At 48.8% G+C, this 14,357-nt stretch overlaps 1 protein-coding gene across 1 annotated transcript in view; it reads left to right on the top strand.

Annotated features, from left to right (window-relative positions):
* The first annotated feature begins 5,270 nt into the window (after positions 1–5,270).
* Positions 5,271–14,357, top strand: part of CNTLN (centlein) — a 761,842-nt gene continuing 752,755 nt past the window's right edge. Inside the window, exons 1-2 of the mRNA XM_063954396.1 lie at positions 5,271–5,285; positions 5,461–5,549. Of these exons, the coding sequence (XP_063810466.1) occupies positions 5,271–5,285; positions 5,461–5,549 (104 nt within the window). The remainder of the gene's footprint in view (positions 5,286–5,460; positions 5,550–14,357) is intronic.

The following is a 14,357-nucleotide window of genomic DNA, read 5'->3' as shown; positions in this document are numbered from 1 at the left end:
TATTTACGGGGTGGGTGTGGGGTGTGGTGGCCCCTGTGTCGGTATCGCTGGGCTGCTTCAGGTCGGCACACCCTAACACTTTATTAACACTTATGAGTTTCCCTATCACTTTGTATATATTTTTGTATTATTTTAATCACACCACTCACATAGCACTTCTGTGCTTCTTATTAACCCTATTAACTCTCACCTGTGTGCTGACCTGGGGTAGCCGACCTGTGCCGACATTATGGGGTCCTGCACCCCGGACCCATACCTAATATTAGGGACCCCCAGTGACGGAGAGGCCTTGTCGATCGGCCTGGGGGCTTAACCCTATATCTGCAGATATACGCAACCAAGATCTCCGTATTATCTGACTATTATGTAGGAATATTATTCACTCAGTGTGCATTAGGGAACCATTGTTTTTTCCTTCACAGAATTACCCCTCCCTTTTAGCACCTGAGTGACATCACTATCTGATTGAGCAGTTCACCATTTTTTTGCATTGTATTGAGAGGCATGAACGGGTCAGCATTAGGAGGGATTGCTGACTCTAGACTGCCATAGGGGGAAGTCAGGGGTATCCCCAGGTAAGCTGGCTCTCAGATGCTGTAGGAGCCATTACCATGTGGCCTTACACTGGGAATTCAACCCAGACATATTTGGAATTATTTACGGGGTGGGTGTGGGGTGTGGTGGCCCCTGTGTCGGTATCGCTGGGCTGCTTCAGGTCGGCACACCCTAACACTTTATTAACACTTATGAGTTTCCCTATCACTTTGTATATATTTTTGTATGATTTTAATCACACCACTCACATAGCACTTCTGTGCTTCTTATTAACCCTATTAACTCTCACCTGTGTGCTGACCTGGGGTAGCCGACCTGTGCCGACATTATGGGGTCCTGCACCCCGGACCCATACCTAATATTAGGGACCCCCAGTGACGGAGAGGCCTTGTCGATCGGCCTGGGGGCTTAACCCTATATCTGCAGATATACGCAACCAAGATCTCCGTATTATCTGACTATTATGTAGGAATATTATTCACTCAGTGTGCATTAGGGAACCATTGTTTTTTCCTTCACAGAATTACCCCTCCCTTTTAGCACCTGAGTGACATCACTATCTGATTGAGCAGTTCACCATTTTTTTGCAATACTCCAACAACACGGTTGGATCATGGATTTTCTAAAGTCGCAGTTGGAACCGACGACAAGATTGTCCTTTTTAGGGATGATTCTGGACACAGAAGTACGGAGAGTATTTCTTCCAGTGGAAAAGGCTCTGGAAATCCAGAAAATGGTCAAACAAATATTGAAACCAACAAGCGTGTCGATCCATCAATGCATTCGGTTTTGGGGAAAATGGTAGCGGCCTAAAAAGCCATACAGTTTGGCCGATTTCAGAGTATTCCAGTGGGACCTGTTGGACAAGTGGTCCGGATCCCACCTACACTTGCACCGGAAAATAATCCTGTCCCCCAAAGCTAGGATTTCGCTCCTGTGGTGGCTACACAGTTCTCACCTACTAGAAGGACGCAGGTTTGGGATTCACGACTGGGTCCTAGTAACCACGGATGCAAGTCTCCGAGGCTGGAGAGCTGTCACACAGGGGGAAAGCTTCCAAGGAAAATGGTCAAGTCAGGAAGCCTGCCTTCACATAAACGTTCTGGAATTGAGAGCCATTTACAAGGGTGGTCTTCAGAATGCCGAATGTCGGGATCCCGGCGCACAGAATACCGGCGCCGGAATCCCGACACCCGGCATACCGACAGTCTCCCTCGTGGGGGTCCACGACCCCCGTGGAGGGAGAATAAATAGCGTGGTGCGCGTAGCGAGCCCGCAAGGGGCTCCTTTGCGCTCGCTACGCTGTCGGTATGCCGGCGATTGGGCTCCGGTATGCTGGTCGCCGGGAGCCCGACCGCCGGCATACCATACTACACCCATTTACAACGGCCTTCTACAAGCGGTACATCTTCTTCAAGAACCCGTGCAGATCCAGTCGGACAATGTAACAGCAGTCGCGTTCATAAACAGGCAAGGCGGAACGAAAAGCAGAGCGGCAATGGCAGAGGTGACAAGGATTCTCCTCTGGGCAGAAAGACATGTTAGAGCTCTGTCAGCAATTTTCATTCCGGGAGTGGACAACTGGGAAGCAGACTTCCTCAGCAGACACGATCTCCATCCAGGAGAGTGGGGCCTCCACCAAGATGTCTTCGCAGAGGTGACAAGTCTTTGGGGAGTTCCTCAAGTAGACATGATGGCATCTCTTCTAAACAAGAAGCTTCAGAGAGATTGTTCCAGGTTGAGAGACCCTCAAGCAATAGCAGTGGATGCACTGGTGACCCAGTGGGTGTTTCGGTCGGTATATGTTTTCCCTCCACTTCCACTGATTCCAACAGTTCTCAAAATAATAATAAGAACAAGAGTTTGAGCAATCTTCATTGCCCCAGACTGGCCAAGGAGGGCTTGGTATTCAGATCTTCAGGAGTTGCTCATAGAAGATCCTTGGCCTCTTCCTCCTCGAGAGGACCTACTACAGCAGGGGCCGTGTGTGTATCAAGACTTACCGCGGCTACGTTTGACGGCATGTTGTTGAGCGTCGGATCCTAGCCCGAAAGGGTATTGTCATCCCCACTCTTATTCAGGCCAGGAAAGGAGTAACGTCTAAACATTACCACCGTATTTGGAGAAAATATGTGTCTTGGTGTGAATCCAAGAAGGCTCCTACGGAAGAGTTTGAGTTGGTACGTTTTCTCCATTTTCAGCAGTCTGGTGTGGATGCGGGCCTTAGATTGGGGTCAATCAAGGTCCAGATTTCGATCTTACCAGTTTTCTTTCAAAAACAATTGGCCTCCTTTCCAGAAGTTTAGACGTTCGTGAAAGGGGTTCTGCACATCCAGCCTCCATTTGTGCCTCCAGTGGCACCATGGGACCTTAGTGTGGTATTGCAGTTCCTTCAATCAGATTGGTTTGAACCTCTGCAGGAGATAGAATTGAAGTTTCTCACTTGGAAAGTGGTGATGCTTTTGGCATTGGCATCCACAAGGTGGGTGTCTGAGTTGGGGGCCTTTGTCTCACAAGAGCCCTTTCCTGATCTTCCATGAAGATAGGGCAGAGTTAAGAACTCGTCAACAATTTCTTCCAAAGGTGGTTTCGTCCTTCCACATAAACCAACCTATTGTGGTGCCAGTATCTACTGACACTTTCACTAAGTCACAGTCTCTAGATGTGGTTAGAGCTTTGAAGATTTATGTCGCAAGAACAGCTCGATTACGGAAAACAGAGGCTCTGTTTGTCCTGTATGCTCCCAGCAAGATTGGGTGTCCTGCTTCTAAGCAGACTATTGCGCGCTGGATCAGAGGGACAATTCAGCACGCTCATTCTGCCGCTTGCCAGTACCGAAGTCGGTGAAGGCCCATTCTACTAGGAAAGTGGGCTCATCCTGGGCGGCTGCCCGGGGCGTCTCAGCTTTACAACTTTGCCGAGCAGCTACTTGGTCAGGGTCAAAAACATTTGCTAAATTTTATAAGTTTTACACCTTGGCTGATGAGGACCTCAAGTTCGGTCAATCGGTACTGCAGGGTCATCCGCACTCTCCCGCCCGTACTGGAGCTTTGGTATAACCCCATGGTACTGAAGTGGACCCCAGCATCCTCTAGGACGTATGAGAAAATAGGATTTTAATACCTACCGGTAAATCCTTTTCTCCTAGTCCGTAGAGGATGCTGGTCACCCCACCCAGTGCGTACTTTACCTGCAGTTTGTTCTTTATAGTTACACAAGTTGTGTTTCATTTGTTTTCAGCATGTTGCTGTAAATGGTTCATGGCTGTTGGCATGTGTCATGTTGAATGCCATGTTGTGCGGCATGGTTGAGGTGTGAGCTGGTATGAATCTCACCATTAGTATAAAAGTAAATCCTTTCCTCGAAATGTCCGTCTCCCTGGGCACAGTTCCTATAACTGAGGTCTGGAGGAGGGCATAGAGGGAGGAGCCAGTTCACAACCTTGAAAAGTCTTAAAGTGCCCATGGCTCCTGCGGAACCGTCTATACCCCATGGTACTGAAGTGGACCCCAGCATCCTCTACGGACTAGGAGAAAAGGATTTACCGGTAGGTATTAAAATCCTATTTTCTGGCTCATACTAAGTGCAGTGCATGAAAGTGCCAGTGATCACAGTAAACTGCTAGATGTGGCAGTAGGGTCAACCAGCCTGAGCTGAATGGCTTTATTTTTTTTTGATGAGGGCACCATAATAAGATTCAAGTCCCTGTTCTGCGGGGCATTGGATCAAGTAAGGGGCAGCTGCAGAAGAACCTGGCATCAGTTCTGGACATATATACACATTGGTCTCATTATTCACCGAACAGTGTATGTAATACAGTATTAAAAACTAACTCTAGATTGTTTATAGCCGTGTTTACCAAACTTTGTCCTTATGCACCTCTAGCAGTGTTTGTTTTCCAGATTTTCTAGTTGATGCACAGATGTATTCATTACTGGCTGACATATTTTTAAGATCTACAGTTAGTGCTATTTCAAATGTGATACTGAGGAGATCTGTAAAACATGCATTGTTAGGGGTTCCTGAAGTCCAAATTTAAGAAACACTAGTCTATAGCAGTGGTTCCCAACCTCGGTCCTCAAGTACCCCCAACAGTTCATGTTTTCCAAGTCACCTAGCAGTTGATCAGGTGTATCCATAACATGAACTGTTGGGGGTACTTGAGGACCGAGGTTGGGAACCACTGGTATATAGGCTAGTGTTTCCCTATCTCGTTCCTCAAGCAAACTAACAATCCAGGTTTTAAGGATATCCATGCTTGATCACAGATGGTTAAATAAAAATAACTGCAACTAATTAAATCGTGGGCTCAAGTTAGGCTATCCGTAAAACCTGGACTGTTAGTGTGCCCTGAAGACCGAGGTTGGGAATCACTGGTATAGGCTGTAGGGGCGATACTCTAAAAAAATTAACTTTCTGTATCAGACATATTTTACCTCCTATAAATAAAATAAATGGTCAGGATAATGTTGAACTTCCCATAATACTGTAAATATACATACTGTATATTATATGACCAGTAAGAGACAGAAATGAGCTTTCTAAACACACATTCTCCCACCTCATGTTAAGGTGCATGTCTCCTCTTGCTGGCAGCTTCTCTCTGGTCTGATGACCATTTAACACTGTGCTCCTCAAAACTGCTGACTTGGATGTAGAAGCTGCTGCCTCTGGGCATGTGCAGCAGCTCTATTCTATCCTTTTTATGGCATGTTATGGTTGCAGCTCTAGTACGATTGTTTTTAATACTACTGCTCTTGTGGTCATAATTCAAGTCGGGACAGGAGGTTCCCTGCAACTGAACCCCCCCCCGCGCCCCCTTTCCCGTGATTGTTGAGTACAATTTCTCTCTGTAACCCTTCTAACTTTGATAAAATTGCTTTTTTCTTTTCCTTTCCTTTCCAGGCCGACAAGGAGTTTGTATGGTCTTTATGGAAGCGTCTTCAAGTATCCAATCCAGACCTAACACAAGCTGTTGGCTTAGTTGTGGACAGGTAAGGACATACAATTACAGGATATGTTTTTGGCATCATAGTTATAGATGGACCACTGGTCCTACTCTAATTTTGTTATGTACTGTGCTAGTTATTTAATATATCTTTTTGCTCACATTTCAGCAGGGAAGGAGGGGGGAAGGGGTGGCACTGGACCCGGCATGCAGGGCGGCCTTGCCTTGGCTGGTCAGCCCTCCGCATGCTAGAGAAAGGAGTTGTAGTTTTGCGAAAACTACAACTCATGCTGAATAGGCGCTAAGTTACCTGTGGCCAGGCATGGGTAAACTTAAAACCTGGACCGTTGGGGTGCATTGAGAACCACGATTAAGAACCTCAGGGCTAATATATTACTTTGCAGAGACTGTAATGTGCTTGGCAGTGTTTTAGATGGCCCAGACATGGCACCAGTGTTCTCCCCAGAAAATTTTACCTCAAATAGCAGCTGTGTAGGGGCCTTCGTGCAAAAAGGGTGTGGCCTCACATGGAGGGGGCATGGCCACACAATAGTACCAATTCACATTATGTCCATACAGTATGGTCCCTTATTGCAAATTATGCGCACACAGTATGGCCCCTTATACACCACCGCACAGTAGTAGATGCTTCTATAAGGATACATACATATAAGTAACCTGGTGGCATTGGCAATGATCCATGCAATACACAACTGAGCACACGCAAGGCATCTTACCCTAAGGTGGGGGACATATGCCAGCCTAGACTTAACACCATGTCAGCTCTGAGGTCCACCAGGCGCTTCCAGCTTACTAATATGGCTGAAGAGGACTTTATACTGGGGTGTGAGGTAGTACCTCAGTCTATCCTTCACCTGCAGGACAGTGCCCAGGTCCCTTTTCTGCTGAGCCTGCACTAGCTTGTTGCTGATTTCTGCCACCTTGACGTGGTTCACCCCGATCTCAGCTGCCCTAGCAGCAGCACCCTTTCAAACGTTCTCCAGGAACCCGTAGCACTGGATGAAGTGCAAGCTTTGCAGCTCAAGGAGTGGGGGGCTCTTCTCCATTATCGCGTAGGGCTGGCAGACAGGGCACAGACTTGCTCAGGAGCGATTTCATGGCTGTGGACGAGGAGCTGACCTTCCTGCGCGAGAGCTTACGTGAAACCAGGGAAAGCGATTGCAGGGCAACCTCCATCTGCAGCTCGCTACAGCTGCTGCACCCTGCAGGATGTGTGGCTTCAGGAGATGCATTAGTCTCATCATGAAACAGGGCGTGAGCCGAGGGGGTTACCCGCGACAGCCGGGGACCTGCGTGAGAGCGAGGACGGTCAGGTGACGCGTCTGACGTCAGGGCATGAGTGGGGTAGCCAATCACGAGTAAAAAATATTGTGCGTCAGCATCACAGTGCAGTGCGACTTTAGGCTATGTAACCGTGCCGGGTGGCAGAGTAATTTTCCCAGGCGAACCGCTTGAAAAATAGAGCGTGGGGAGAACACTGGACACTATAAAGTGCTTCATTGGCATACAGATTGATCGAAGATTGGCACACAGTATTTCCTATTATTTTTTATTGTACTCTGGTACTAGATAACTGTTGTAATGAAATGTTAAAATTGTAGTACTTTTCTGCTGTGCCTCATTTTTTTACCTTTTTCTTTGACCACTTGATTACTACCAATGCACTATCCACTAGCATTCCCTGTCCCTGATTTATCCAGATTATATCCTTTCTTATTGCCTCCCTCTTCTGTCCCTGTTCTCTCATTACACGTAAGTTAACTTTTGTCACTCTGTAGTAATTGAGTGCTTCCGATATCTCCACTCCAAACTCGTCCATTCACCAAGGTGTGAGGTATTGCAGAGTGGACACACTCCCACGAGCTTGGGACTAATTCAGAGTTGATTGCAGCAGCAAATTTGTTAGCAGTTGGGCAAAACCATGTGCACTGCAGGGGGGGCAGATATAACGTGCAGAGAGAGGTAGATTTGGGTGGGTTATTTTATTTCTGTGCAGGGTAAATACTGGCTGCTTTATTTTTACACTGCAATTTAGATTTCAGTTTGAACACACCGCACCCAAATCTAACTCTCTCTGCGGATTTTATATCTGCCTCCCCTGCAGTGCACATGGTTTTGCCCAACTGCTAACAACTTTGCTGCTGAGATCAACTCAGAATTAGGCCCCGTGTCTGCTTTTCTCTGAAACTTCATGTAACAAGCTAAAATTATTACTTGCCCCTATAAATAAAATGTTTTTAGAATTTGTTTAGACCATATGGGGTATATTCAATTAGGGTCGAAACTGCCGTCTTGTCGAAAAGATGGCAGTTTTCGACTTTTTCAGGTCGGAACTGAGATGGGGGACCTGAAAGGAGGAGAGGGGGGAGAGCCGCGGGCAGATGGGGGAGAGCCGCGCTACAGCACAGCGCTGCAGGAGGATGTGTAATAGCCGCCGCTCACAGCACTGTCCACTCTGCTCCAGCAAGTAAGGGCTTGCTTGCTGGAGCCGGGTGGATGCTTCCCCCCCCCCCCCTCATCTCAATTCGACTGCTTTTTAAAGTCGATTTGAGATGGGCTTTGAATATCCCTTGTCGGATCCATTCCGACAAATGCTTGTCGGAATGGATTCGAGCCATATTGTTGTAGTGAGCTGAAGCAAAATCACTGATATCAGCCCCGTTTGCATCCGAAAACGGGGCTATTTCACCCGAAAACACACAGTTTTCACTGAACCTGTGTATTTTTTGGTGAAAATGCACTTTTTAATGGCCGGTCAAATCGAATAGGCCGTCCGCAAAACCCGAAGAAACATTGGGAGTTTTTACTCCCGATGTCTCTTCAGGTGCTAATTGAATATCCCCCGAACTCTGCATCAATCCTTAGTGTTCATTTTATCTAATTTTTCTCTAATGTCCTAGTGGATACTGAGGAATGTACTTTAGTACCGTGGGGTATAGATCGGGTCCATTGGAGCCTGGCACTTTAAGAATTAATTTGTGCGTGTTGGCTCCTCCCCTCTATGCCCCTTCTAGCAGACTCCGTTTTGAAAATGTGTCCAAGGAGCCGGGTGCATTCTCTGGGAGCGCCAGAAAGTTTTCTTCAGACTTTTTCTTTTTAGGCAGCGCTGTTTGGCAACCAGTCTGCCTGCGTCGTGGGACTTAGGGGAAAATCGAACCAACTTAATATAGAGTTAATGGTTCATATCCCTGCTGACAGGACACTAAGCTCCTAAGGTGCTGTTTCTCTGTGAGCCTACGCTGGTTGCATGCTGCCACCCCTAACAGATGCTGAAGACAGACGCAGTGCGGTGAGTGTTACACCGGGGTCCTGGTTAGTGGGTCCCCGGTGACAATGGTGGCATAATTCACAGTGGTCGCAGTTCACGAGCTGCGTTGCCCGCCGTGAACCCACACTGGCTAATGACGAAAAGGGGGATTATTTTCTCTGTTTTTTTACACATTTTGCAGTGGAATCCAGTATAATCTTCTAGGGGCCACGCGCCATAGAGCAGGCGGGGCTTCCCAGATAGCGGGACCAAAGGCTGGAAGGCGTCATTTCCTGCTGCTGTTGCTGCTGACTACAGGCTGCACGCTGACACTGTTCCTCCACTGAACCACACTGTACTGGTACCAGGGGGTCTGATAGGAAGGGGGGAGCGTTTATTCAGCAGTTACACCGCTATGCACATTACATTCAAATAAAAATACCCAGTAGAGATTTGCTTTGGGCTGTGTTATTGTGTGCTGGTCCAAGTCCTCTCTGTGTCACTCCATACAGGGCTGTCTGGGGTTGCTGTCTATGTACACTGTGTTGTCATTACACTGTATTGCTTATTAACTCTGTGTTTTCTGCTGTAGGAATGTCTAGGTAAAAAAAATCTGTGTGGCCCTCATGTAACACTAAGTTTACACCTTCCTCACAGGGATCTTTACTGTGTACCCAGTGTTCTCTGCCTTCACAAGGGAGTGCTATTCAGAAACCTGAATGGTTAGAATCATTCAAACCAGTGAGTACTAATATTAATACTGAGTTAGCTATGGCTAAGCATGAAAGGCAGACCCTAAAGCAGTCTTTGGATGATTTCCTATTTATGGCTGCTGACCACAGACAGGCTCCTCAGCCCCCTCTGGTGGTCTCTTATAAACGCACGCTTCCACAGGAACTCCAGTCTGACTCTGAGACTGACTTGCTGGAGTTGGATGAGGCAGAGCTTGAGGTGGACAAGGGTAATTCTCTGTCCTCTGGAGTTGAGGCCCAAATTTATGCCATTAGGGAGGTCCTCAACATACAAAATAAGGAGGCAGAGCCTGAAGAGGAATTATATTTTAATGTAAAACCAAAATCCTCTGTCACCTTTCCTGTTTCAAAGGAGCTAAACTCCCTGTCTAAGGAGGCATGGGTAAACCCTGACAAGAAATTTATTACCCCTAAATGGTTACTGAATTCCTTTCCCTTTCCTGCAGAGGACAGGAAAGTTTGGGAAAATCCCCCGTCAGTGGATACTTCAGTGTCTAGGCTGTCACGTAAAATTGTACTGCCTGTACCTGGGGCTATCTCCCTCAAAGACCCAGCTGACTGTAAATTTGAAACTACACTCAAATCAATTTATACTGCAGTCGGCATAGCTCAACGGCCCACTATTGCTTGCGGCTGGATTTCTAGGGCCATGGTTAAATGTCAGAAAATATAGTGAGTGGATTTGACTCCCTGCCCCAGGGGGAAATCATTACCCCACTGCAACATATCCAGGAGGCGGCTAACTTTGAGTGAAGCCGTTAAGGAATTATGTATCATCAATGGCCGTACTATGGCTATGGCGGTCTCGGCCCGCAGGGCTCTGTGGCTGCAACAATGGTCAGCGGATGCTAATTACAAAAAAGGTGTAGAAAACCTTCCTTTTACAGGGGATGCTCTATTTGGAGAGGAGCTGAACAAGTGGATCTCTCAGGCAACGTCTGGTAAGTCTACCTATCTGCCGTCTGCTGCACCTTCTGCTAGACGTCTCATCCCTGGGCCCTTATTGCTGTCCTTTCGTGCGACAAGATTCAGAGGCAGAGCCAGAGATGCCTCCAATGCTGCTAGAGGATCTTGCGGTAAGTCCCGTAAGCCAGCGGTCGCTGGCTCTCTGGATCAGTCCTCCGGATCCACATCCACAAAGCCCTCCGCAGCAAGGCGACTTCTAGGTAGGTGCTCGACTTCAGCACTTTGCCCAGGTCTGGGCATTGTCCTGCCGGGATCCTTGGGTAAGGGACCTCATATCCCTGGGATACCGGTTGGAGTTACAAGCACTACCTCCTCTTAGATTCTTCAAGTCAAGCTTGCCAGCTTCACCCGCAGCAAGGGTTACCTTGCAAGACGCCATTCCAAAACTACAGAGATTGTTGTCCCAGTACCTGCTCTGTTACACAAACAGGGGTTTTACTCCAGTTTTTTGTTGTTCCGAAACCGAACGGTTCGATTCGGCCCTTCTTGAACCTCAAATCTCTGAACCTATACCAAATTCAAGATGGAATCACTGCGTGCGGTGGTTCACAGTTTGGAGGAGGGGGAATTCCTAGTATTCCTGGATGTCAAGGATGCTTTCGTACATATTCCCATATGGGCTCCCCATCAGGCTTACCTTCGGTTCACTCACCTGGACAACCACTTCCAGGTTCAGGCATTACCTTTTGGTCTCTCCACAGCTCCGAGGGTATTCACGAAAATCATGGCGGAGATGATGCTGCAATTGTGCAGAATGGGTGTCAACATAGTCTCCTACTTGGACGGTCTACTGATAAAGGCGGTATCCAGGGAATATCTGCTTCACAGCATCGACCTGACGACTCGCCTGCTTACGAATCATGGGTGAATCCTAAATTTCTGGAAATCTCACCTGGAACCATCACAAAGACTTTAGTTTCTGGGAATGATACTGGACACAGTGTCTCAGAAGGTGTTCCTTCCATTAGACAAGGCCTTGACTATATAGGCTATGGGGGGTCATTCTGACCCGATCGCACGCTGCAGTTTATCGCAGCGGTGCGATCGGGTTAGAACTGCGCCGGCGCCGCAGTGCACCGGAGCATGCCAGGCGGCCGAAGGCCGTTGCTGCAGTACGATCGCCTCTGCCTGATTGACAGGCAGAGGCGGTCGCTGGGCAGGGGGGGGGGGGGGGGGGCGACAAAACGGCGGAGTTTGGCCGCCGTTTCATGGGCGCGGTCCGGCCAACGCAGGGTTATGATCAGCTCGGAATGACCCCCATTGTCCGCTCGGTGCTCAGGCCCTGCAAGATTTAGATTCATCTTTGCATTTGATTACTAGGTAAGATGGTGGCCTCATATGAGGTCATCCAGTATGGCAGGTTTCATGCCCGACCGTTCCAGCAGTATCTGCTGGACAAATGGTCAGGGTCTCACCTACACATGCACCAGATGATAACTCTGTCGCAAAGAGCACTGATTTCCCTGTTATGGTGGCTGCAGGTCCCTCACCTTGTGGAGCGTTGGAGTTTCGGATATCCAGTCATGGATACTGCTGACAACGGATGCCAGCCTCCGCGGATTGGGGGGGCTGTGACCCAAGGGGCCCAGTTCCAGGGGAAGTGGTTGAGTCAAGAATCTGCACTCCCGATAAATGTATTGGAACTCAGGGCAGTTTACAATGCTCTCCTGCAGGCTGTCATGACTAAGGTTTTGTGAACCCGGTGTTAGTGAAGTCTGTGCAGGCGACTGGAGGATTATATGAATACTACCACTGACCTGGTTTGGGACTGTTGTGGACTCTTCCGGTGACTGGGAAGAGGAACCGCAGCAGAGATGGCCGAATCTAGGTTCTCCTCATGCAGGATTAGGTCGGCAGACAGGAGGCATGCTGAAGGTCTCCTGAAAGACAGAACTGGAAAGGCACTGATGAATCAGTGAAGAATACCAGGTATAATTGTGCTAAAGGGCACGGGGTGCTTGGAGACACTGAGGTGCTTGGGGACACTGAGGTGCTTGGGGACACTGAGGTGCTTGGGGACACTGAGGTGCTTGGAGACACTGAGTTGCGTGGAGGCACTGGGGTGCGTGGAGGCACTGGGGTGCGTGGAGGCACTGGGGTGCGTGGAGGCACTGGGGTGCGTGGAGGCACTGGGGTGCTGAGGCACGGAGGGGCTGGAAGCACGGAGGTACCGAGGCACGGAGGTGCCGAGGCACGAAGGTGCTGTGGCACGGAGGTGCTGGAAGCACGGAGGTGCTGAGGCACGGAGGTACTGAGGCACGGAGGTACTGAGGTACGGAGGCACGGAGGTACGGAGGCACGGAGGTACGGAGGCACGGAGGTGCTGGAAGCACGGAGGTGCTGAGGCACTGAGGTGCTGAGGCACGGAGATGCTGAGTCACGGAGATACTGAGGTGCTGGAAGCACGGAGGTGCTGAGGCACGGAGGTACTGAGGCACAGAGATGCTGGAAGCACGGAGATGCTGAGGCACGAGGTACTGAGCCCTGGAGATCCCAACTACAACAGTAGTAAAACTGAAACACGACAGCTGTAGTTTTCAGTGGAGAACACGGAATTCAGTACTGTGCCTTTAAGACGAAACATTGCAGCTGTACCTTTACATTGAGACTCAGGGAAATGGTGAAATCAAATGGCAACACACAAATAAACCAAACGGTAACAAGGGAACAGAGTTTCCACAGGAACTTAGGTACAAAGGTTACCTTTAGGGAGCTCAGCTTAAGACCCACACAAGGCTGTATGTGACACAAGGAACTGGCCCAGATTCCAACTCAGCCTCCTGATTTATACTTCCTGGTCCTTGATGATTGGTGGGCAGGATTAGGTGATGTAGAGAGTCTCAGGCTGGCAGAGGATTGGACAACTCTGGGTCAGGTGAAGTCACTGTCATGTGACTACTCTAGAGGAGGCTGTGAAGTGCAGCGAGGCCTAGCAGGCCGAGAGAACACTGAAGCCTGAACTTCAGATTACTGAATTCAGCCTCACACAGGAGATCACCACAGGTGGAGCTAATTAACTATTACCTCTCAGGCAGAGAACTCAGGAAAACTCAGTGCTGACAAGCTGTTTAACTCCGTGAGTGAAAAGACACAGGATCCAGGACAGATGGCAGGGGTAAGTCACCAAATATAAAACCTACAGTCAGGATTGTGACAGTATCCCCCTCTTCAAGGGTGGACTCCGGACACCCATCTTGAATCTTAGAGGAACTTGAGAAATTCATACAGAAGAATTTAGGACCTTCGTTGATGCAGATTCCAAAGGTTTAGGACTAAATTCTTTAACTACAGCGTTACTGAAAGTCTGTAAGTCATGGAACACAGGATCATTACTCTCAAAGAGCATGTTGGCCTACTCCAAAGCTCTTCCTCTGAATGCCAGGAACAGATATCGAGTAACGTTGGAAGGAGTTATTGCACCTAAAGGATCAGACTCCATCCGAGAGAGAAATTGTTCAACCAGAGCGGCATATTGCAATAAATCTCCATCAAAGTAAATAGGTGGAAAACCATCAGACGAAAGCTTAGAGGATGAAACTGAAGAAAGCTTTGGCTGGACGAGTAGGACTGGATTGGATCCGAGGATACTTGAATTGGCTGGAGCCAAAGGAGACGGACCAGGCTGGTCCTGGAGTATTGCTGGACCGGCTGGAACCGGGACGGACTGACCAGGTGGAGCCTGGAGTATTGCTGGACCGGCTGGAACCGGGACGGACTGACCAGGCGGAGCCTGGAGTATTGCTGGACCGGCTGGAACCGGGACGGACTGACCAGGCGGAGCCTGGAGTATTGATGGACCGGCTGGAACCGGGACGGACTGACCAGGCTGGGCCTGGAGTATTGCTGGACCGGCTGGAACCGGGACGGA

The sequence above is a fragment of the Pseudophryne corroboree genome, chromosome 1, assembly GCF_028390025.1.
Source record: "Pseudophryne corroboree isolate aPseCor3 chromosome 1, aPseCor3.hap2, whole genome shotgun sequence".
Taxonomy (NCBI): Eukaryota; Metazoa; Chordata; class Amphibia; order Anura; family Myobatrachidae; genus Pseudophryne; species Pseudophryne corroboree.
Note: the sequence above shows the minus strand (reverse complement) of the source record. Positions and strands in the feature narration are given on the sequence as shown.